The sequence below is a fragment of the Pristiophorus japonicus genome, chromosome 13 (assembly GCF_044704955.1).
Source record: "Pristiophorus japonicus isolate sPriJap1 chromosome 13, sPriJap1.hap1, whole genome shotgun sequence".
In the NCBI taxonomy this organism is placed as follows: Eukaryota; Metazoa; Chordata; class Chondrichthyes; family Pristiophoridae; genus Pristiophorus; species Pristiophorus japonicus.
In genome coordinates this window covers 51,578,383-51,604,585 of record NC_091989.1, presented here as the reverse complement: position 1 = coordinate 51,604,585, position 26,203 = coordinate 51,578,383, and the positions used below count along the sequence as shown (strand labels likewise).

At 43.9% G+C, this 26,203-nt stretch overlaps 1 protein-coding gene across 1 annotated transcript in view; it reads left to right on the top strand.

Annotated features, from left to right (window-relative positions):
• lamb1a (laminin, beta 1a) overlaps positions 1 to 26,203 on the top strand; it is a 103,788-nt gene that overhangs the window by 36,236 nt on the left and 41,349 nt on the right. Inside the window, exons 17-23 of the mRNA XM_070897468.1 lie at positions 2,162 to 2,363; positions 4,598 to 4,741; positions 13,703 to 13,934; positions 15,889 to 16,052; positions 16,841 to 17,065; positions 20,007 to 20,224; positions 23,282 to 23,378. Coding sequence (XP_070753569.1) covers positions 2,162 to 2,363; positions 4,598 to 4,741; positions 13,703 to 13,934; positions 15,889 to 16,052; positions 16,841 to 17,065; positions 20,007 to 20,224; positions 23,282 to 23,378 — 1,282 coding nt within the window. The remainder of the gene's footprint in view (positions 1 to 2,161; positions 2,364 to 4,597; positions 4,742 to 13,702; positions 13,935 to 15,888; positions 16,053 to 16,840; positions 17,066 to 20,006; positions 20,225 to 23,281; positions 23,379 to 26,203) is intronic.

Sequence of the window (26,203 nt, the reverse complement as noted above, 5' to 3'; positions counted from 1 at the left end):
GAGGGTTTCAGCAACGGATGAACTGAGGCAAGGGCAGAGACGGGCGATGTTACAGAGGTGGAAATAGACAGTCTTAGTTATGCTGCGGATATGTGGTTGAAAGCTCATATGACGCCAAGGTCGCGGACTGTTTGGTTCAGCCTCAGGCAGAAATTGGGGAGAGGGATGGAGTCAGTGGCTAGGGAACAGAGTTTGTGGCAGGGTCCGAAAACAATGACTTCAGTCTTTCAAATATTTAATTGGAGAAAATTTCTGCTCATCCAGAACTGGATGTCAGACAGTAATTTAGAGACGTGGCGAGGTCGAGAGAAGTGGTAGTAAGGTAGAGCTGGGTGTCATCAGTGTACATGTGGAAACATGCTGTGTATTCAGATGATGTCACCAAGGGGCAGCATGTAGATGAGAAATAGGAGGGGACCAAGGATAGATCCTTGGGGTACACCAGAGGTAATGATGCGGGAGAGGGAAGAGAAGCCGTTGCAGGTGATTCTCTGGCTACGATTAGATAAGAGTAGAACCAGGCAAGTGCAATCGCACCCTGCTGGATGACGGTGGAGAGGTGTTGGAGAAGGATAGATTGATCAACTGTGTCAAAGGCTCCAGACAAGTCAAGAGGACAAGGAGGGATAGTTTGCTTTAGTCACAGTCACAAAGGATGTCATTTGTGACTTTGATCAGAGCCGTTTCGGTACTGTGGCAGGCGCGGATTGGATTTGTCCGGATGAAACATGGAGTTGCAGGAAAGATGGGCACAGATTTGAGAGGCAACAACACGTTCAAGGACTTTGGAGAGGAAAGGGAGGTTGATGATGGGGAGGTAGTTTACAAGGACGGAGGGGTCAAGGGTTGGTCTTTTGAGGAGAGGGATGACAGCAGATTTGAGGGAGAGGGGGACAATATCTGAGGAGAGAGAACCGTTAACAATGTCAGCTAACCTGGGAGCCAGAAAAGGAAGTTGGGTGGTCAGCAGTTTCGTGGGAATAGGGTCAAGGGAGCAGGAAATGGATCTCATGGGCAAGATGAGCTCGGAGAGGCCATGAAGGGAGATCGGAGAGAAACTGGAGAAAGATGAGGCGTCAGGACTAGGGCAGGGGGGATCCTTAGAGGAAGTTTGGCCCTGTGGGCTAGGGGAAGGAAGGGAAGGGACACTTCAGGCGGCTGAACGGATGGTCTCAATCTTGGAGACAAAGAGGTCCATGAGCTCCTCGCACTTACTGTCCGAGGTGAGGGTGGAGACTGGGGAGAGGGGTTTAAGAAGACGGTTAGCAGTGGAGAATAGAAGCCAGGATTTACCTTTGCATTCCAGAATAGTGAACAGTTTTGGCAGACAAGAGCAAGACCTGATAATGCTTTATGTGGTCCAGCCAAATCTGGCGGTGAATGGCTAAACCAGTTGTCTGCCGTATCCATTCAAGTTTTTGTCCCTTGGACTTGAGGGCGGGAAGATGAGGGCCGTATGAGGGGGAACAGCCAGGGTGAGAGAGAGTAATTGTTTTAATAGGGACTAGGGTGGTGAGGGTGTGATTGAACAGATCTGTCATGGTGAATGGAGGGCCAAAGACTGGACATTAGGGAGTTCATAAGTGCAGTTGTAAGAGAGTCAGGAGCGTGTTTTTTTTTCAGGGGTGGACACAGCTGGAGCAGGGGGGTTGGGGGGAGGTGGAAAGTGATACGAGGAAGTGGTCATGGATGGCCTTATCTGTGATTAACACAATGGGAGTAGTGAGGCCAAGAGATGGTAAGGTCGAGGCGGTGGTTGTGAATATGGGTTGGGGAATTTACATGGAGGGAGAGGCACAGCGGGAAAGTGTAGGCTTATCTAAGAGAATCAAGCGGGAATGACAGCAGGAAAGTGGAAGAATAATGGAGGATTGGAGTAGGGATTTGGGAAAGCTGAGTATCCGAGAGAGGAGAGATGAAAGGAGGCATGACAACAGGAGAGAGCAGTCAGGGAGGGATAAAGAGAAAAGCAAAGAGGGGGGAAAAAATGGAAAAGTATTGAATGGCTCTGGTCCGGAGCGGCAACCAAAGTACACACGCAAATGGACACGGGAAAAGCTCAGGTTACATAGGCCTGTTTAAGGTACAAGATTGTTCATATTTTCAAAAAAAAGAATGGATCTTGAAAAAAAGAGCTGATTGTCGATTAAATATTTTGCAGCTTGTACTCATGCCCCACTGCAGATCATTGGATATATTCACTGCAGGAGAATCGAGTGAGATTGTCACAAACAGTGTCTGGGATACCTTCCAACGGTACCGATGCTTGGAGAACAGTCAGAGTGTTACTAAGACTCCGATGACCGATGTCTGCAGAGGCATCCTGTCCAGTATTTCTTCTATAATCCACGAAGGAGCTTTGCGTATGTCTAAATTTATTTTTCAAAACATTTTTCATGAGGGAAACGGACTACTGGTTAAGAAATGGAGGGTAATCAGAGCAGTGATGGAATATTTTTTGCATTTTAAAAAAATGTGAGACTCCTAATTAACAGTTGATGGCTCTGAAGATAGTTAGATCATAGTTGGAGTACTGTGTGCAATTTAGGACATTATAGAAAGAATGTTTAAACATAGAAAACGTAATGGGCCTGAAATCACGCTTCCCATGGACGCTTACGAGGTGCGCACATGCCCGTGGAGTCCCCACAAGTTCCGGGTTTAGGTATGCGAAGTGTATGTGCCTAAACCTAGCACTTGCAATCTGTCAAAATCGCACGCATCTGAAACTAAAGGGCCTCCGCGGGCGGAGAGTTGGGCTATTTACCCAACTCCTGCCCAGCGAATGTCCTTCAAATTCTTTCGACTGATAAAAGCTGGCGTTGGATCTGCTTTTTATCAGCGTAAGACTTTTAAAGTACAGAAAAATACATTAAAAAAATAATTTAAAGATTTAAAATCCTGTTAAATAAGATAAGTTTATTTTCAGACCCTTTAAAATATGTAAATTTATTTTTCAAAAATTTAATTTTTGTTTCAAATAATTAAATTCCATTTTTATTCATTTAAAATACGTGATAGTTTGTGTTATTTTCAGTGTTTGTGTGTTTGGAAGTATTCCCATTAATATTTATGGCAGTTCCGTACATACGGAATTACCATAAATATGAATGGGTATCCCCCCTACTGTGATAGGTTGGGCCACCCACGTGATCCCATTGATGCGTACAAAATTCATACACTCCTGGGATACATGTGCCTTCGCGTCGAGGGCCAGGACCGCAAGTTTTGAACCTCCGGGGCCACCAGGTGCTTCTGTAGAAATATTTGTGGTCGGAGGCATCCGCCCATGGGAAGCCTCCGACCGCAATTTCTTGGCCAATGTTAGTTTGGTACCAGAGATGAGAAGATATAATTATAGTGCAAAACTTTGGAAAAACTAGGATAGTATTCACTGAAGCATAGAACGTTGGGGAGGGGGCACAGGACATTAAGCGTGAAGGGAGAGGTGGATGTAATTAAGTCCTCAAAGTCTTGAAAGGATTTGAGAGTGTAAGTAGTGAAAGACTTATTTCCACTAGTTGATGAATCGGTAACAAGGGGGTGTAAGCGTAGGATTGGTACTGAAACCATAAAGGGAGAGGTCATAAGTTTTTGTCTGTTCAGAGGGTTACTAGAATATGGAATGCATCACTGCAAATTGCTATTGATAAGTCAGCCCCAGCATAAACAAGGAAATTGGATAAACATTTGAAGAAAAATATTAAAGGTGGACAGAATGGCCCCCTTCCATGCTGAAAATTCCATGATTTTGTAAAAGCAGTAGCACGTCCTCTTCTATGTGTTAACTGTATATTGGGGTTTTTACTGAAGAATTTATTCTGCACTGGTACACAGTAAATGCATGAACATTTTCTGCTGTGACTTTTTTTTTAAGTAAATCAGTGCAGTTAAGGGGTCATTGCTTAATTGGAAAGTGAAATTGTCAGCATGGCCATAAAGTTTTAGTTACTTGGGTTCATTTCATAAAATGAAAATTGCCAATGATTTGTGTACTTAACAAGAAGTTAAACATGAATTGAGGACTTGGACCAGTTAGTCTGACATTATTAGTGAAGAGATATTCAAACTTTTCAACGTGATGTTATCAATGTTCATCTAAAGAGCGTAATTTAAAAGTTATGGGTCATGACTCAAGGAATGCTTTGAGGGGGTATGTAAATTAGTGAATAAGGGATTTTGCTTGTATAGAGTATACTTAGATTTTCAAGTAGCATTTCAAGTTCCACGCCTGAGGCTAAGTAACTGGATTGAAATAATGGGAAGGGAAACAGTGACTAATAGTTATTCAGAAGCCTATAATGATCCCCTCTGTTCACATTGCTCTTAAAACAGGAAGAAGGAGAGCGTGAAATCTTTTGGGGGCCCATGGGATAGATTTCAGAATCCTTTGTTGTCTTCTGGAGGCTTGGTTATGTTTGAATCTCCCTGGAGATTGATTCATTTGGGAAGTGTCCATAGTAGTGTAGATTGGAACTGGTCCATTTCAAAAAGCAGGTTTGATTGAGGAATCTTATTAGAATATGATTTTGGTTTCTCATGACGGTATCTTTTACTTGAATACTCTCTAATGTGTACTTATTCTCTCTCTCTCTAGCTTGCGGCTGTGACCCTCAAGGTTCTCTTAGTTCTGTTTGTAATCCCAGTGGTGGACAGTGCCAATGCCGCATCAGTGTCGTTGGCCGAAACTGTGACCGATGTGCTCCTGCTACGTACGGTTTTGGTCCTAGTGGCTGCAGACGTAAGTACAGCTTTCTAAAATGGTCCTTCTAATTTTAAAGTGTTCGAGATCTTTGAAGGAAAATATATTTTATCTTCACTTCTTAGTACTCTTATTACACCTTCATTATTGTGGACCTGCAGTGAAAAAGGAGTAACTTTCTAATATCTTTGAAAGCAGATATTTTTAGACTTCCTTCATGCATAATGTGTTAATGCGAATGATAGATAACCTGTTCTTAGTCAGATTGTCTATTGACACCACTAATGAGTTGGAGGCAGGGTAGGACTTATGGCAGGACTTGCAGCAAAAACTTTATTTTACAGTAAACAACAAAGCAAACAAAGTCTATTTACAGAGTCTATTTAAGAAGAATTTCTATGAACTACAGCAAACAGAACTCATGACCAAAACTACAGCGACTTCTCCCGATAAAAGTAGGGTGATTTTTCCAGCAAAATGAAGTGAGTGGAGGGATAGTTACATAGAAACATAGAAAGTAGATGCAGGAGTAGGCCATTCGGCCCTTCGAGCCTGAACCAACATTCAATATGATCATGGCTGGTCATACAACTTTAGTACCCCATTCCTGCTTTCTCTCCATATCCCTTGATCCCTTTAGCTGTAAGGGCCACATCTAACTCCCTTTTGAATATATCTAATGAACTGGCCTCAACAGCTTTCTGTGGTAAGAGAATTCCACAGGTTCACAATTCTCTGAGTGAAGAAGTTTCTCCTCATCTCAGTCCTAAATGGCTTACCACTTATCTTTAGACTGTGACCCCTGGTTCTGGACTTCCCCAACATCGGGAACATTCTTCCTGTATCTAACCTGTCCAGTCCCGTCACAATTTTATATGTTTCTATAAGATCCCCTCTCATTCTTCTAAACTCCAGTGAATACAGGCCCAGTCGATCCAGTCTCTCCTCATATGTCAGTCCTGCCATCCCGGGAATCAGTCTGGTGAACCTTCGCTGCACTCCCTCTGTTGTGTGTGTATAACATAAGTATACTCCCTGTACACTCAATGTACAGTTAGATAAGACTACTGGATGTACCTTCACTGTATACACTATGCTTGTACCACCGGAGGATGCAACTGGCGGAGACCTAGGGGGGCTCACCTGTACACGACAGGTAACCAGGTATAAAAGGGAGCTCCACCATGCTGTACCCTCACTCAGGAGCTGTAATAAATGGACTAAGGTCACTACAGTTCAAGTCCAATACCTTACCTCGTGGAGTCATTACCAGAGTGCTTATAGACATAACAACTGGCAACGAGATTACGAATTTCCACACAAAAATGGCTAACCTTGGCACGTTTCAACAATTCGCCGATGGGGACGATTGGGAGGCCTTTGTGGAAAGATTCGACCACTTTATTGTGAACGACCTGGCGGGAGACGACCCAAACTCGCTGGCTGATGAGCGCAGAGCTATCCTGCTCAGCAGTTGTGGGCCCACCGTCAATGGTTTGTCAGGGACTTGCTAGCCCCAGCGAAGACAACGACCAAAACATATGAGGAGCTCGTAACGCTCATACAGGAATCTAACCCGGCAAGTACTGTGAACCGACTGGCGCCTTTTATAGGCAGGGCTGCTGAACACAGTCTCTCTCGGGAGAGAGAACAGAACCCCAAGTCCCGCAATCCTGAGTCCGCCACATGGGGCCAACCGACTAACACCATGCTGGCGCTGTGGAGGAAATCACAAGGCCCAGCAGTGCCGCTATAAAGACTATACATGCAAAGGCTGTAACACGAAGGGCCACCTCCAGCGAATGTGCAAGAGAAATCCTACTCACCGAGTCGATGAAGAGTTGGTCGATCATCCGGACTCCAGCGACGATGAAGTGAGAGTCCATGAGGCAGCTCAGCCCCATGATGAGGTGTACGGAGTGTTTACCTGCACCTACCGAGAGTTCCCCATTGAAAATGAAAGTTGAAATCAACGGTGTTCCAGTCACGATGGAGGAAGACACAGGGGCGAGCCAGTCACTGATGAATCAGGCGGCCTTTGAGAAACTCTGGAACAATCCAATCGAACGACCTAAAATGATCCCGATCCAAGTGAAGCTGCTCACCTATACATACGACACCATCCCAGTCGTTGGCAGCATGGATGTCCAGGTGTCCCATGGCTGCGCGGTGCACAAGTTACCTTTGTGAATCATTGCTGGTGATGGTCCAACGCTATTGAGAATGGATGAAAAATATCCGTTGGAGCTGGGAAAACCTCCAACCTCCAGCCATCGACGTCCTCCACGGCCCCGAAGTTGGATCCAGCACAGCACCTGAAAAACCCAGCCACTCAACTCAACTGCGTGGAGACGCCCCAGACCGTTCAACCCAACTGCGAGATGATCCAGCCAAAACGACCCGACCTCAACTTCCAGGCTCCAGTGGCAGGACTCCAGAGAAAGAAAATCGGCACAGAAGGCAACTTCCCTGCTTCCATGGTAGAACCTGGGGAGAAAAGGATCACCGCAGCCTACCTCATGGAGAGAAAGAAGATGGTGCCCAAACCACGAAGATGGCGGCGGCCAGACCACGAGGAGAAGCGTTGATGGAGCAACACGTGATGCCGAGCAGCGAACCGGATTGGGGTAAAGATTGCAAGGCCCTTTTAAAGGAGACCGGCAACCCATCACAATTAAAGGGACAGTTCCACTCTTTATACAGCGATGACGGTGATACATATGTAAAAGATGTAACTGACAATTTCAAGTTTGTAAATGTAACTAACCATGATAAGTCGGGCGATTGCGGTTGGAACCAATGTATTGAGAGTAAACAAAATGATGATGTGCGATGCCGGGATTTACATGCATGCCGACAAAACCAAGGGCAACCTCCCGTCGGAAGCACCCAGTTCCAGCGGGCTACCCGACCATGTAGCCTGCGCCTCTGGGACCAATGTGATGCCCCAGGGGGAGCGTGGCCACACACACACGGGGAGCATACCAGTTGCAGGGCCAGCGATCAGCGGACGGCAAAAGCACCATTACAGGTACCCTGCCCCTGATCGGCTCTACCTCTCTGGCCACCAGGGCCAGTACTGGGAGCAAGAAACTAGCACCCTCCAGCTTTCCCAACCGGGACCTGAGATGACCAGGCTCCCACTATCGCTGAAGGGCAGCAAAGAGACACCGCAGCCCTCAAAGGAGGACAGGGAGGCCACACACTCCTGTGGCTCTGCCCATACTAGGCAACGGCAAAGACCCTGAGACTCAGCTAGGTGAGCGATCCGAGCCCACCCAGCTGGCAGGGGGCGCAGCGCAGCCATCAGACAACCTGGACACAGTCCGGTCACTCAAACTAGAGTCCTCACCCACCTGCACCGACACAACCCAGGGGCAAGACTGTGATACCACGTATGTATCTTTCTTATAAAATGTACTTGTTCCACTACTGCAGAACCCAAACAGTGATGTAATTAATCCTATGTTTTTGTTCTTTCTGTACATGTATGCACATGCATGTGTTGAGCCACACACATGGTCTATGTATGGGGGGGGGGGGGTGATGAAATGGATGTAGGTAGCCATGGACATGCATGGATGACACCCAGAACCCACTCAACCCCCACTGCAACCTCAAACCGTCCATTGCTGACCATTTCCCAATGTTGTGGCAATAAGGACTTGGGGGTCAACAGGGAGAGAGCCTAGCCAAAGCATAGACAAGGTGCAAGGGCTTTGGGTGCTCAAGTCTAGGGCCAGGGCACACAATGCAAAAGCCAGTGGCACAAGACTTAGGGGAGAGTGGTGTTGTGTATGTATAACATAAATATACTCCCTGTACACTCAATGTACAGTTACATAAGACTATTGGATGTACCCCCTCACACTGTATACATTATGCTTGCACCACCAGAGGGTGCAACTGGTGGAGACTAAGGGGTCACCTGCACACGACAGGTAACCAGGTATAAAAGGGAGCTCACCATGCTGTACCCTCACTCAGGAGTTGTAATAAATGGACTAAGGTCACCACAGTTCAAGTACAATACCTTACCTCGTGGAGTCATTACTAGAGTGCTTATAGACATAACAACCTCAATAGCAAGAATGTCCTTTCTCAGATGAGGAGACCAAATCTGTATGCAATATTCAAGGTGTGGCCTCACCAAGGTCCTGTACAACTGCAGTAAGACCTCCCTGCTCCTATACTCAATTCCTATCGCTATGAAGGCCAACATGCCATTTGCCGCCTTCACTGCCTGCTGTACCTACATGCCAACTTTCAATGACTGATGTACCATGACACCCAGGTCTTGTTGCACCTTCCCTTTTCCTAATCTGTCACCATTCAGATAATCTGCCTTCCTGTTTTTGCCACCAAAGTGGATAACCTCACATTTATCTACATTATACTCCATCTGCCATGCATTTGCCCACTCACCCAACCTGTCCAAGTCACCCTGCAGCCTCTTAGCATCCTCCTCACAGCTCACGCTGCCACCCAGCTTAGTGTCATCTGCAAACTTGGAGATATTACAGTCAATTCCTTCATCTAAATGTATATTGTAAATAGCTGGGGTCCCAGCACTGAACCTTGTGGTACCCCACTAGTCACTGCCTGCCATTCTGAAAAGGACCCATTTGTTCCTACTCTTTGCTTCCTGTCTGCCAACCAGTTCTCTATCCACGTCAATACATTACCCCCAATACCATGTGCTTCAATTTTGCACACTAATCTCCTGTGTGGGACCTTGTCAAAAGCCTTTTGAAAGTCCAAATACACCACATCCACTGGTTCTCCCTTGTCCATTCTACTAGTTACATCCTCAAAAAAATTCCAGAAGATTTGACCAGCATAATTTCCCTTTCATAAATCCATGCTGACTTGGACCAATCCTGTCACTGCTTTCCAAATGCGCTGCTATTACATCTTTAATATTAGATTCCAACATTTTCCCCATTACCGATGTCAGGCTAACCGGTCTGTAATTATCTTTTTCTCTCCCTCCTTTTTTTAAAAGTGAGGTTACATTAACTACCCTCCAATCCATAGGAATTGATCCAGAGTCTATAGAATGTTGGAAAATGACCACCAATGCATCCACTATTTCTAGGGCCACTTCCTTGAGTACTCTGGGATGCAGATGATCAGGCCCTGGGGATTTATCGGCCTTCAAACCCATCAATTGAGTGTAATATCTCCAAGTGTGAGCTGTGAGAAGGACGCCAAGAGGCTGCAGGGTGACTTGGACAGGTTCATCATAGGCAGTCCCTCGAAGCGAGGATGACTTGCTTCCACGCCAAAAAGAAATGTGTTCACGGGTGTTTCAATGAAGGACCTAATATTCCAGATCCTGAACTACATCTTGGAGGGTGGAAGATGCCTGTGCTTGGAATTTTTAACGTGTGGTGGCCGTTGCACACCAGCTACCACACGGGCTTGACCAAGCTAGGGTCTTGGTCCAGTGGCAAGGGTTACCCAAGACGACTGGAGAATAGCTCTGCTGCACGGATCAAGCGCGCACAGGTTAGGTGAGTGGGCAAATGCATGGCAGATGCAGTATAATGTGGATAAATTTGAGGTTATCCACTTTGGTGGCAAAAACACGAAGGCAGAATATTATCTGAATGGCGGAAGATTAGGAAAAGGGGAGGTGCAACGAGACCTAAGTGTCATGGTACATCAGTCATTGAAAGTTGGCATGCAGGTACAGCAGGCGGTGAAGAAGGCAAATGATATGTTGGCCTTCATAGCTAGGGGATTTGAGTATAGAAGCAGGGAGGTCTTACTGCAGTTGTATGGGGCCTTGGTGGGGCCTCACCTGGAATATTGTGTTCAGTTTTGGTCTCCTAATCTGAGGAAGGACGTTCTTTCTATTGAGGGAGTGCAGCGAAGGTTCACCAGACTGATTCCCGGGATGGCAGGACTGGCATATGAGGAGAGACTGGATCAACTGGGCCTGTATTCACTGGAGTTTAGAAGGATGAGAGGGGATCTCATAGAAACATATAAAATTGTGACGGGACTGGGCAGGTTAGATACAGGAAGAATGTTCTCGATGTTGGGGAAGTCCAGAACCAGGGGACACAGTCTAAGGATAAGGGGTAAGCCATTTAGGACTGAGATAAGGAGAAAATTCTTGATGAGGAGTGTTGTTAACCTATGGAATTCCCTACCGCAGAGAGTTGTTGATGCCAGTTCATTGAATATATTCAAGAGGGAGTTAGAGATGGCCCTGACGGCTGAAGGGATCAAGAGGTATGAAGAAAAAGCAGTAAAGGGGTACTGAGGCGAATGATCAGCCATGATAGTGAATGGTGGTGCAGGCTCGAAGGGCCGAATGATCTACTCCTGCACCTATTTTCTATGTTTCTAACACAATTTCCTGACTAATAAGGATTTCCTTCAGTTCCTCCTTAACCCTAATATTTCCGGAAGGTTATTTGTGTCTTCCTTAGTGAAGACAGAACCAAAGTATTTATTCAGTTGGTCTGCCATTTCTTTGTTCCCCCTTATAAATTCACCTGATTCTAACAGCAAGGGACCTACATTTGTCTTCACTAATCTTTTTCTCTTCACATATCTATAGAAGCTTTTGCAGTCAGTTTTTATGTTCCCTGTAAGCTTCCTCTCATACTCTATTTATTATTGTGCGAATTATATATATTACATGTGTGCATAAGATCAATTGCAGTCAGTTACAATAGTTACAGCAGTGTGGTTTCCTGGCGTGATTGGGTCATTTCTCCTGTCAATCACCCCAATTCTGGTGAGGCATAGTGATGTTAGTCAATCAGTCATAGGCAGTCCCTCGAAACGAGGATGACTTACTTCCACGCCAAAAAAGGATGAGTTCACAGGTGTTTCAATGAAGGACCCAAGCTACATCCTCAAGGTTGGAAGATGCCTGGTGTTACTAGGCAATCGTTCTTAGTGTGGGGAAGAAGGGAACATTCCTAGCCAGTAAATTATGTTTGCCATTTTCTCACGGTTCCTGCATGGAGCAAAAAAGTTCTTGAGGATTGGTAAAATATTGGGCTTTGAATTTGCACTCCATGTGGCTGAGGTGAACATTGGTAACTTGCTTTGTTGATTTTCTTCAAGTAATTTCTGTAAACAGAACTGTGGGAGAAAGCTGGTGATAATTACTTTCTTCGTGCCATGAAGGCGGTGACTCCTGCAGCATGTGATTCCATGGGCCCTGGCAGCCTTTTGCAATACCTCCACAAATGACCAATCTTCATGTTTGAGTGGAGTGGAGTGGAGGGAAGCCATGACCAAGCTTAATTCTGTTATCGTCCATTATCCACATGCTCACACTTTTCAGTTGGGGTCACTGGATAGCAGTCAGGAGTGAAAAACCTGGCTAATTTTCTCATCCTGCACGCACTGAAATTCTGCTATCCATATCCTCTCCCGAACCAGATCCCCTTCACACATTAGTCCTGTCCTAGCTAATCTACATTAGCTCCTGGTCCTGCAATGCCTCCAATTCTTGGCTAAGCTTCTCTAGCCGTTAACATCCCCCTGAACTTTCTGTTCCTCTGACTCTAGCCTTTGTGCATCCCTCCCTCACGCTCATCAATGGTACACATACCTTCAGCCGCCTATGTCCCACGCTCTGGAATTCCGTCCTTAAATGCCTTTGGCTTCCACTTCCCTCTCCACCTTTAAAAACCCTTCTTGAATCCTACCTCTTCGACTAAGCTTTTGGTCACAGCTCCCCACTATTTCCTTATTTGGCTTGTGTCCATTTTTGTCTTCTGCCCCTGAAGCAGCTTGGGACATTGTATATAAAAGCAAGTTGTTGATTTTCTCCACCTATTCTTTCCATTGTAGTGCCAATGGGCCCAAGTTTCCACATGATTTGCGCCTGATTTTTAGGAGCAACTGGTGGAGAACGGACTATCTTAGAAATCGCAATTCTCCACATTTTTTTTTCTGCAGTTCTAGTCAGGTAGAACAGTTCTACTTTGGAACAGAATTTTTTCTTCAAAAGGGGGCATGTCCGGCCACTGACGCCTGATTTCAAAGTTTCCACAGTGAAAATGTACTCCAAACTAAATTAGAATGGAGCAAGTGAAGATTTTTGTAGAACTGAAAAAACCTATTCTACACATTAAAAAATCAGGCGCAGGTTACAAATTAGGCGTCCAGAACGAGGGGGGGGGGGGAAGGGAACAGCCGTTTCGTTCCCGCCGGGGGGCGGGGGAGAAGGGAACAGCCGTTTCGTTCCCGTGGGGGAGGGGGGGGAAGGAGACAGTGAGAAGGCTGCATGTGCTGATGGCAATGTGCTTTTATTAAAAAATGTTCAAAAATTAAACAGCTACAGAGAACTACAAAAATGGCCGAGTGGCAATGTTGTTTTCACACTGAGCATGCGCGAAAGCTCCAACGCGCACGCGCAGCGTTGCCGGCAGAAAAAAAACAAATTTAAATAGTACCCGCCCCCTCCCACTTACAAAATCGGCGCGACTGTAGGCTCCGCCCCCCTGGGCGCCGCGCCAGACAGACAAGGAGCTGCAGAATGCTCCAGAATTGTGAGGTTTTTTTTAGGCGCGAAAAACGGGCGCCCAGCTCGGAGGGGCGCCCGTTTTTTATTGTGTGGAAACTTGGGCCCAAAACTTCTGGCTGCAATCAGCTCACTTAACATTCCAGGGATTGAACCTGGTCTGTTTGGCATAATCCCACATAAGGTGATGTCATGGATCTCATTAGACATTGGGGGAACTTGGGCATTCATTTTAACTCCAATCTCAAGTAGATGTCCCAAAGATATTTCTTACGCTGCTCTACTCTATTAAAGTAGTGCTTAATTGTGACTTTTAATAACTTGTAAAAGTGCATTTGCTGTTGATCTAAACAGCAAATGCACTTTTACAAGTTATTAAAAGTCTTACAAGATTCTTGTGTTTAAAGATGCAAGTGATTAATCCCAATACCTTCATCAAAGTGATTGACAGTTTCATATACTATTGCTAAATATATATATATATATTTCTAAATTTACTGTAGCGTGTGACTGTCATCGAGAAGGTTCTGTCCACGAATTTTGCCATCACATTACTGGTCAGTGTCGATGTAACGAAGGAGTCTATGGCCGACAATGTGACCAGTGTCAGCCTGGATATTGGGGGTTTCCAAATTGTCGCCCGTGCCAGTGTAATGGACATACAGATCACTGTGCCTTGGAATCTGGTGAATGTTTAAGCTGCAGAGATCATACAAGTGGACATAATTGTGAGAGGTATTGTCTTTAGCTTTACTGGTGTTCATTATCCTAGGTGAGATGTCTTTTGTCAACATAATCGAACAGCTATTGTTAAAACATAGAAACATAGAAAATAGGTGCAGGAGTAGGCCATTCGGCCCTTCTAGCCTGCACTGCCATTCAATGAGTTCATGGCTGAACATTCAACTTCAGTACCCCATTCCTGCTTTCTCGCCATACCCCTTGATCCCCCTAGTAGTAAGGACCTCATCTAACTCCTTTTTGAATATATTTAGTGAATTGGCCTCAACAACTTTCTGTGGTAGAGAATTCCACAGGTTCACCACTCTCTGGGTGAAGAAGTTCCTCCGCATCTCGGTCCTAAATGGCTTACCCCTTATCCTTAGACTGTGACCTCTGGTTCTGGACTTCCCCAACATTGGGAACATTCTTCCTGCATCTAACCTGTCTAACCCCGTCAAAATTTTAAATGTTTCTATGAAGTCCCCTCTCATTCTTCTGAACTCCAGTGAATACAAGCCCAGTTGATCCAGTCTTTCTTGATAGGTCAGTCCCGCCATCCCGGGAATCAGTCTGGTGAACCTTCGCTGCACTCCCTCAATAGCAAGAATGTCCTTCCTCAGGTTAGGAGACCAAAACTGTACACAATACTCCAGTTGTGGCCTCACCAATGCCCTGTACAACTGTAGCAACACCTCCCTGCCCCTGTACTCAAATCCCCTTGCTATGAAGGCCAACATGCCATTTGCTTTCTTAACCGCCTGCTGCACCTGCATGCCAACCTTCAATGACTGATGTACCATGACACCCAGGTCTCTTTGCACCTCCCCTTTTCCTAATCTGTCACCATTCAGATAATAGTCTGTCTCTCTGTTTTTACCACCAAAGTGGATAACCTCACATTTATCCACATTATACTTCATCTGCCATGCATTTGCCCACTCACCTAACCTATCCAAGTCGCTCTGCAGCCTCACAGCATCCTCCTCGCAGCGCTCACTGCCACCCAACTTAGTGTCATCCGCAAATTTGGAGATACTACATTTAATCCCCTCATCTAAATCATTAATGTACAGTGTAAACAGCTGGGGCCCCAGCACAGAACCTTGCGGTACCCCACTAGTCACTGCCTGCCATTCTTAAAAGTACCCATTTACTCCTACTCTTTGCTTCCTGTCTGACAACCAGTTCTCAATCCATGTCAGTACACTACCCCCAATCCCATGTGCTCTAACTTTGCACATCAATCTCTTGTGTGGGACCTTGTCGAACGCCTTCTGAAATCCAAATATACCACATCAACTGGTTCTCCCTATCCACTCTACTGGAAACATCCTCAAAAAATTCCAGAAGATTTGTCAAGCATGATTTCCCTTTCACAAATCCATGCTGACTTGGACCTATCATGTCACCTCTTTCCAAATGCACTGCTATGACATCCTTAATAATTGATTCCATCATTTTACCCACTACCGATGTCAGGCTGACCGGTCTATAATTCCCTGTTTTCTCTCTCCCTCCTTTTTTAAAAAGTGGGGTTACATTGGCTACCCTCCACTCCATAGGAACTGATCCAGAGTCAATGGAATGTTGGAAAATGACTGTCAACGCATCCACTATTTCCAAGGCCACCTCCTTAAGTACTCTGGGATGCAGTCCATCAGGCCCTGGGGATTTATCGGCCTTCAATCCCATCAATTTCCCCAACACAATTTCCCGGCTAATAAGGATTTCCCTCAGTTCCTCCTCCTTACTAGACCCCCCGACCCCTTTTATAACCGGAAGGTTGTTTGTGTCCTCCTTCGTGAATACCGAACCAAAGTACTTGTTCAATTGGTCCGCCATTTCTTTGTTCCCCGTTATGACTTCCCCTGATTCTGACTGCAGGGGACCTACGTTTGTCTTTACTAACCTTTTTCTCTTTACATATCTATAGAAACTTTTGCAATCCTCCTTGTTTCTCTTGTAGCTGCCTGTCGGGTTATTACGGAGACCCTGTACTTGGATCAGGTGATCACTGTCGCCCATGCCCTTGTCCAGATGGTCCAGATAGTGGGCGGCAGTTTGCCACTGGCTGTTATCAGGATCCTTATTCCCGAAATATCGTATGTCTCTGTCACGATGGATATACAGGTATGTAAAGACGATGAACCAAAGATTGATTTTACTTGAAGCTTTATAGCACAGTTATTCCCAGTCTAATGTTCAGTGGATTATAATTGAAAACCAAAAGTTTGATAGTATAGGCAATAATTAAGTGTTTTTGACAGGAGGTCTATCCAAAGCTGGAGAAATTGAACTGCCATAAAATGTACACAAACAAATAACATTGTTTTTGTAACTGGCCATAATTATAGAACCATAGAAATGTTGGTACAAAAGGAGGCCAATTTGGCCCATTGTGCCTGTGCCGCCTCCCCAATGGAGGTACGTAATTAAAGCTGACTTTAATACTGACTTTAATAACTTCAGACCTTAATTATAACTCCCATTTTCTCTCTGGCAGGAAATACTGCCAGTGTAGGATGTCTGTGCCAACATTTCTGGGGATTTGGGGGTGGGGCAAGGGTTGGTGGTTGAGGGGCCTAATTTAAGGGGACGTAGATACAAGACTAAATGTAAAAGATTTAGTACAGAGAGCAGGAGAAAGTTTTTGTTCATACAGAAGGATGTGAGGGTGTGGAATGCATTACCAGAGTTAGTGATCGAAGCAGAGACCATGTCAACTTTTAAGAATCGGTTGGATAGGTGGGTAAAGGAAAGAGGGTATAAAGAGATATAACAAACAGGACACGTGAGAATAGGAATACTGCTCATGTGGAGGATTAACATCAACCACTGTTGTAATTTCTATATAATCATGCCAGCTGTCATTACTCAAAAGATTTTTGTTTAAAAAGCTTTAATGTTTTCTCTGACAGGTGCTAGGTGTGATGAATGTGCATCTGGGTTTTATGGTAATCCTAATGAGACTAGAGGACATTGTCAGGAGTGCCAGTGCAGCAACAACATCGATATGACTGACCCAGAATCATGTAACAAGCAGACTGGAGAGTGCCTAAAATGTCTGTATCATACTGAGGGTGAAAGCTGCAACCTCTGCAAGCCTGGCTATTATGGCAATGCACTGCAACAGAACTGCATAAGTAAGATATGCTGGACAAGTTTTTAAACTATATTTGAAATTAAGAATTATGAAATAATTATTTTGCTTTATTATCTCAGCTGAATTACATCCTTTTTTAAATGATCCCAATGTGTTCTGATCTTTTTGTGGTGTGTACTGTCATCCATCCCAGTCTAATGCAGGCTCTTGTGCTTTTTGTCCCCTGTTTATATTATGGACCTGTAAAATGTGCCAGTTCCATTTGTGCTAAATTTACCCTTTTTATATACTATGGTGAAGATTCTGGGACAACAGCACGTGTGCAGGATTTGCATATTTACAGTTTAAAAAGTTGCAAATTTGTGCATGTGCAATTTGTACAAGATCAGAGTTGTTGATCAAAGTTGTTTGGCAAAGGCCATGACCAAAATGACAGTTTAGCGATCTGTATAAAAACTAGCAATCTGGAAATAGCATTGCCATATAATGTGCTAAGATCGCAGCCTGCTTGTTGCCAGAACCTAAATGGTGGTCCCAACAACAAGCACCGCTGGGGACAGCCGTGCACTTTTGCCATTGATAACCTCTTGAGCGCAGAGCAAAACTACATGCTGTTTTGGTGTTTGTGATGGCCTTCGTTCACGAGGTTATCTGCAACACTGCACTTCTCATTGGAGGCAGTCTTGTGAAGTAAACAGCATGACGCCGTCTCCCTGTCCTGATCGACAACAATTGGGACAAATTAGCAGTTTTTTTTTTAATGACAAACTTGAATAAGAATGAAGCCATACCGTATAATTTTAAAAATGCATAATCTGAAAATGTTCTAAAGAGAGACAGGACTGAGTATTGACGTGTTGGTGAATTCCTGTGACTTTTATCTTTCTAATTCTCTTATTGTTTTTCCTCCTTGATTTGTTCAGTGATATTTTAATTATCCTGGATGAATTAAATTTTGAGTTCCCAAAGGGAATGAAGATGGACAATGAATGCATTTCGTAGCCCTCCCCCCCGCCCCCCCCGAGATCAGATTTGCAAACATTAATTGTTGCACTTTATCACCGGGTCAACATGTTTGTCCCCTGTGGTTTCACAAGCCCCAGGGAACACTGATTTTAGCATCAGAACAGAATGGTAAAGTAATTAACAAAGGATTCTTGGCCACTTGCAGTTTTGCTTCATGGCTTTCTTATTGACACTTCTGCAGCACTTAACGCCAGTTCATTTGTCCTTGTTTGCTTTTGTTTAACTAGTCAAATATAGATGAAAAGCCACATATTGTGGAAAATATTAATTATTGGGTAGTTCTTTGCTTCTTCCTTTACACGAATAAATGGCCAGTAATTAATATTTTCCACAATATGTTGCTTTTCATTTGTAATTCTCCAGCAGAAACTCTCCATTAATTTTTTTTACAAGTTCCACACTTTTCATCTGTAACAGCATTGTCTTTCCTGGTAGCTCAGTCACACATCAAGAACCTGTAAGACTTGTAAATTGAGCTGAAATCCGACTCTGACCCCAATCTGGTGGAAACCAGTGTTCCTTGTTGCTTTTTTTTCTGGTTTACCTCCAAGCAGTGGTGCATAACTAAGCTAGTCCAGGTCCCATGTTACAAACTTCATAAAATGCATTGAATGACCATGCATATGACATTGTGATGAAGAATAATGCATTTTGGAGTGATTTAGGTATATGCCTTAAAGCCTCATCAACTTGCAATTTAATAGTTTCTTTAATATACCAAAATATCCTAGAGTGTTGTGCAAAAAGGGGATGAGAGAACAGGGATACTGATCAGGAGTTAAAGGAGATTCCAAATGCGTGGTTGAAAAGATTGGTCTTGAGGACGCTTTTGAAGAAACGTGGTCGACACACTCTGGTAGAGTAGTGAAGGGTAAAATCCTGGAATTATTTACAATACATGGGAACATATAGGAGCAGGAAAGATGAGAGCAGTCCACCTGGCAATAGGGGGAATGTCGGTCATTCTGGAAAGGTGGACTAAAATAGGCTAAATGGTCTTAGATTTTAATATCTTGTGATGTGAGACATAGCAAGGTGGAAAAAAATTGTAGAGCACAGACACAGCACTGATGGCTATAGGCTCTGCTATTAATGCTGGAAAAGACGGGGAGGGGACACATTAGGCCAGAGTTGGAAGCCCTGAGGGCGTGAGTTGGGAAGTAGAGTTGGAAGAGGTTGTAAACGTAGTGAGGTGGGGGGTCACGGAAGTATTTGTAAACTATTGTTTTTATGAGCCAGTTTAATTAGTCTAAAGTACAAATTGTGCTTCATATAAACTGTCCTAGACTTTGCACAGTAGAAGCTAGTATTTGAAATAGGAGCAGGGGTAGACCCGTGTTAACGATGACTTCCTCTCTTAAATTAGTTCTTCATGATCTGGCGCATAGCAGCCATGGTTCTTTGTTGTTTGCCTTTTAATTATGTTAGTTTACAAGGAAGAATTTCACATCAAATGAACTACTTTTGAAGTATAGTCATTTTAAGTAAGTAAACATGACAGCCAATTTGAACATAAGATCAGTTGAATAACCAGCTAATTTGTTTTTATTAGCGGTTGAGGGAGGGATGATGGCTAGGAGAATGCCATGTTATTTAACATCTACCTGAACACTTGAACAGAGTCTGTTTAATATCCTGTGGGAAAGGCACACCTCACTCAACTGTACTGAATGTCAGCCTAGATTACATTCGCAAGTCCTGGAATAGGGCTTCAACCTTTATACAGCCTTCTGTAGCTAAGACGAGAGTGCTATCACTTGAACAACAAATTAATGTTCTTCATTTGTTTTGAAAGTTTTCATTAAGCCAAATAATGAATATTAATAAAAGCACTTTTGTTCTTTTTGAGTATCTATAATTTGTTCTGCAGAGTAATTTTGCATTTTGGAATAGTTCAGATGTATAGTTCATAATGTACAATATGAAAGATGAATATATATGTTTTTATTTTTTAGTGTGTGTCTGTAATTACTTGGGCACAGTACAGGCCCAGTGCTCCTCTTCTAATGAATGCCACTGCAACCAAACCAGTGGTCAGTGTCCTTGTCTTCCCAATGTGATTGGTCTAACGTGTGATCGCTGTGGACTTAATACCTGGAACCTAGCAAGCGGAGCAGGTTGTGAGCTCTGCAATTGTAATGAAGTCCACTCACGTGCATCATCTTGTAATGAGGTGAGAAAATGCCTGCAAAATTGTTTCTCGGGTGGACCTAAAACATTTGGTTGAAATTTTTAACTATTTTATGATGTTTCATGATGACAAACACTCTCATTGCTCTTGACACCATAGTAATTCTAATGAGTAATAATTTTTTTTTGGTAAATATTTTAAAGTTTGGCCTTGCAGTGCAACCTGATCATTTTGTATTTATAGTGATGTGTGTATTTATTGAATGAATGTAGTGTTGTGATTCATTAGCCTTACAATTAGAATATAGCAGTAAATTTGACTTAGCACTCCCAACTCAACAGGAACACACACTGGGAATTCTGACAGAGGACTGGGCACCCAGTGTGTGTTCGGCATGATTTTCCATTCATTAAAATGAATAGACAGAAAACCATGCAGCCCATAAATCTGATGCACTGGCCTCTGTGCCCAAGTTCCCATTATGAGCTCATGTTGCTTGAAGCCCTGCAGGGTAGTACGAAACTATAGTTATCTAATGTGTCAAAGTGAGGAGATTGGTTTGGGACAATGGGGTTACCACTGGCCTAGTGGTTCACATCTATGTGGTAGTTTAGTGGTTATAGGTTAGCACTTGACTTTCCCAGTGGCCGACAGCAGGGAGATTCCTCTGTAGTTGCCGCAGTCGTACTTGTAGCCTTTTTTGAAGATGGTCACGATTATGGCATCTCTCAGATCTCCTGGCATGTTCTCCTTCCAGAGAGCTGAGGTCATGCATTCGTGCCAATAGTGCTTCTCCGCCATACTTTAGTGCCTCAGCGGGGATTCCATCTGCTCCTGATGCCATGTTCTTGAGCTGACTGATGGCCTTTTCTACTTCGTGCAGGGCTGGGGTTTTGCTGAGATGGTGGCGGGTAGCATGCTGCGGGTTGGAGTCGAGGATACTCGTCTTGAAGGCAGAGTCTCGGTTAAGGAGATCTTCGAAGTGCTCCTTCCAGCAGGCCCTGACTGCCTCAGTGTCCTTAATGAGTGCCTCTCCGTTCTTGGCCAGCAGCAGGCTAGATCCAAGGTTGTCCCATCCTCTGTCATCGAACTACAGTACGCGGACGATGCTTGTGTCTGCGTACACTGAGGCCGAACTGCAAGCCATCGTCAACACCTTCACCGAGGCGTACGAAAGCATGGGCCTTACACTAAACATCCATAAGAAAAAGGTCCTCCACCAACCTGACCCTGCCACACAGCACTGCCCTCCCCCACCCCCGGTCATCAAAATCCACGGAGCGGCCTTGGACAACGTGGACCATTTTCCATACCTCGGGAGCCTACTATCAGCAAGGGCAGACATCGATGACGAGGTTCAACACTGGCTCCAGTGTGCCAGCACAGCCTTCGGTTACCTAAGGAAGAGTGTGTTTGTAGACAGGACCTCAAATCTGGCACCAAGTTTATGATCTACAGGGCAGTAGTAATACCCACCCTCCTATATGGCTCAGAGACATGGACTATATGCATCTCAAAGCGCTGGAGAAGTACCACCAGTGCTGCCTCAAAGCCTCCTTGATAAAGTGCAACATCCCCACCAGCATCTGGGAATCCCTGGCTCAAAACCGCTCAAAGTGGAGGAAAAGCATAAGAACATAAGAATTAGGAACAGGAGTAGGCCATCTAGCCCCTCGAGCCTGCTCCGCCATTCAACAAGATCATGACTGATCTGGCCGTGGACTCAGCTCCACTTACCCGCCGGGAGGGCGCTGAGCATCTCGAGTCATGTTGCCGAGAGCATGCAGAAATCAAGCGGAAGGAGCGCGCGGCAACCCAGGCTTCCCACCCACTCACCCTTTCCTTCAACCACTGTCTGCCCACCTGTGACAGTGACTGTAATTCCCGCATTGGACTGCACAGCCACCTGAGAACTCACTTTTTTAGAGTGGAAGCAAGTCTTCCTCGATTTCGAGGGACTGCCTATGATAGGTTAGCAACCCAGAGTGAGTTCAGAATCCTCTGGAAAGTTGTGAAATTTAATTCAATACATTTGGTAATTTATAGGCTAGCACGGGAATGGGGTACGGGGGAGATATTGACCATGATGCTGCCGGATTGTTGTAAAAACCCAACTGGTTCACTAATGTCCTTCAGAGAAGGTAACCTGCCTCCTCTACCTGATCTGGCTTGCATGTAACTCCAGTAGTTGATTCTTAAATGCTCCCTAACAAACTACTCACCTGTAAGAAGACTCACTACCAGGGTAACTAAAGACGGGTAGTAAATACATCCTTGTTGGTATCATTCGCATCCTAAGAATGAATAAATAAAATTAATCTCAGGATTATATGACTAACATTTTCTGTGGAGAGAAAGCAGGAAAGGGGTGCTGAGGTGAATGATCAGCTTTGATCTTATTGAATGGTGGTGCAGGCTCGAAGGGCCGAATGGCCTCCTCCTGCACCTATTTTCTATGTTTCAGCAATTTTATCCAGTGAGTATCTGAAGCCATACAGTACAGGAGTGCGAAGCAAATTTTAACCCAGGTTTGGGCAGAGTTATCTGATCTCAGCTGTAGTAGTAGTACACGAGGGCAATCGGCCAAGGATCCGGTTTCTGGATCACTGAGGAAGTGAATTGTGTGGGGGGGGTGCATAGGATAGGGCTTTGCTGTGATTCCATCCCTTTCCTCTTCTTTCTCGTTCCTTTTCACCCCTTCCCTGCACTGTAATCGTGGCCTGCCTAATCCATTCACTGCCAAGGCTCAGACGTGAATAGCACCCACTAGAATGAGATACTAGAGAGAAACCACGTCTAGGCAGGGAGTAATTTTCTTTGGGGATAAGGAGTTCTGTCTTAAGTAAGTTTGGGAGTCTTGTCTAGTGGATATGAATCCATTGCATGAAAGTTGGCTATAGCTTTGATATTAAGTGACATAAAATTGTTAATTCACAGAGACCATAGCAGTGGAAGTACTTTTCTCAGCTTGAATGTTTGGCATATTTTGTAGTTTGCAGTTGTTTTTGAGTCAGTTTACCTTTTGTTTTCCTCGATTGCAAATTGATGAGAGTAATGAATGTCAAAAGGATATAATGTAAGCTGCTGTATGTTTTCCAGTTCACAGGACAGTGTCAGTGCATGGCTGGATTTGGAGGGCAAACTTGCAGTGACTGCCAAGAATTTTTCTGGGGAGATCCTGATGTGGAATGTCTGAGTAAGTAACTGCACGAAACATTGGAGTTTACCTAATGTTGCTGATGATGATTAAAAACTCCAGGCTTATGTTGGTTCAGGAAATACTAGTAACTCTTCTATCTGTCGCTTTATGGGATTAATGGCAGGACACATTGGACAACGTTCAAATGTAGACTAAATTTAATTTGATAATTGGCTACCTCAGTTTACTTTTTTTTAAACCCGCAAGAGATTCATGTAATTGAAGCACTGACCATTTTCTCACAGCACAACTGTGTTTACATTACACTCCGGTAGGCTATGTGATTTTTCAAATTTTACCGTTAAGAAATCAAAGAGCTTTTGTTTCTTTGTGCTGCATTCTTTTTACTCTGCTCTGATATTGTTTCAAGTTTCCATATCTAATATGATCAAGGAAAAATTGAAGTGCAGCGTACCTTACATGTTCCAAAGTAGTTTTACTTGAAGAGTAGTGGCAACATATATATCTAACTTTGACATTTTATTGTAAAATTGACAAGATGCTTATTACCTAGACTAGATCATGCCGTGCACAGCACTGGTACAATTGCTAGTAATATCATCTGGATGTCTCTAGATTTAGGAGATGCTTTGGAGATGACAAGGAAATCGTTCTCGTTGCTGCAAATGTTTTTGCTATACAGTAGGAGAAATGATTTGCTAGTAAGTTGCAACACATACAGAAGAATATTGAATGCAGAATTTGCGAGCTAAACTGTTCAGAGTATGCCTGGACAAACAGAAATCAGACCTCACAAAGCCCCAAGGATCTCCTCGCAGACTCCAGTTTGAAAACCTTTGCCTTCTGTTAAGTATGGAAGAACTCCACAAGACTTTAATACTGTGAGCTAAAACTGATGTGACCTTAATCTCTTTAATACAACTCCAGAGTGCCTAAGCAGCATGGCAGGCAACCTTTTATACTCCCTTGCACGAGGTGTGCAGGTGACCCTTGGCCTCCAACAGTTGTGCCCTCTGGTGGCAAGTCTTATACAGTTACAATGTTTACATACATACCTCACTCAATACTGAAGGTGTTAATTTCTACACTACAGAACTGTTAACAGATGAATTGCATTTGACATGTAAGTAGCTTAAATTTACAGGATTTTAAGTGATTTCTTCAGATATTGGGAACTATACATTTTTAGATCCACGAACTAACTCTCAAACTGTAGCTTCCTAATTTACATTTCAATCATGCTTTTTTAAATCCTGATAAAAAACCATACACCTATCAGTAGCCATAGTGGGACCTAAAATCCACAAACCTGCTTCATAGCCATAACTTATAGCAAGTTGTAATCATGTCCTGCCTTTTATCCAGGTGACTGACACTGCTGTAGTATCTGTGATCAGGCAATTTGCATAATACAGATAGGCACCTGTTTGGTGAGGTCAACAAAATCACTGAGCAGATTTGAAATTGTCCATCTTTGTAAGAAGTTCAATTTCACAATGGCCACAACTCAAGTCGTCGTGTTCCAGGCCATGAATGCTCATGAAGACAATCTTGTGGGCTCCACTTCTGCCATATAAAGGTATTTTCCCACTGTATAGTACATTGGATTGTTCAGGAGACGGGGCTAGTGGGAATTCTGCTGGATGACTCCTTTTCATATGTCGGGCTTCAAGGAGGCAGATAGAAGAAATCTCCGCAGTCGTATCTTTAGCCCCAGTGTTACTAGGTCCTGCCCCATTTCATACGCCCACCTGTTTTTGTCTGCTCGATTATAGAATTATATAGAATTTACAGCACAGAAACCGGCCATTTGGCCCAACTGGTCTATGCAGGTGTTTATGCTCCATACGAGCCTGTATTCTGCACCAAGGCCTGAAGATATTCAGGCTAGAGTTGAAACTAGTCTCTTCTATCATGAAACACTAGATTAGGCAGTCAGTAGCTGTGCAGCGCAGATGTAAAATCGATTTTTAATATTTTTTTTAAGTACCCTCTTACAGGATTATTAATCAAAAGGAAATAAATACCTGTCATAAAGACGGAATTTGTAAATGATCAGCCAGCAAGTTGTCAATCATCCCTGCATAGGATATGGTTTTATTTCAATAACCTGTATCATTAGACTGATTTCCATTTTAGAATCGGCATGCTAGTTTTTTGGTTATTGAAATCAGCTGTCAATAAGGCTGTGACTGGAGTAGGTTTCACATCTGTTTCTAAGTGGGCTATGCTCTTTAGGACCAAAAGCTATACCGTTTTAATAATCTTCCCATATAGATGTGTGAGTCATATGTTTCTTCTCTTCTTGGGCAGTCCTTCGGAATTGAGGATGAAATATGTTTAACAATTACACTATTTATCTGTGCACTAGATTAACTGCGGGCATGTGCCAAGATAGTACTTTCATCAAATTTGTGGTGTATCGAACGAAGAATTTTTTTCTAAAGCTAAGGCAAACATACAATTTCTTTATTATTGCATTAAGAAAAGAAACGGTAAGTAATTTGGTAGATGCTAATGGGCACGAATGTAATTGTCATTAATGATCAGTGCCCTTAAGGGGTTATTTGATTTTGTACTCCTTGCAGTCCCTGTGTTGCTTTGACATGAATCATAATGTTCCAGCAGCCCTTGTTTGAGTCTGCCCCTCCTGACCAATTTCAGAATTCAGATATGAACTGTAGCAAAATAATATGTTAGATTGTGGGAAATTTGCAACTTGTTCACCACAGCAACATTTCTCCACGCTTTGAGTGATCCTAATAACCACATAAGGAACATTTTATTTGTACAACTGAACCTGACCATACAACTGTTGTACTAGGAGAGCAGGCCTACTTCTGGAAGTGAGCTGACTAATT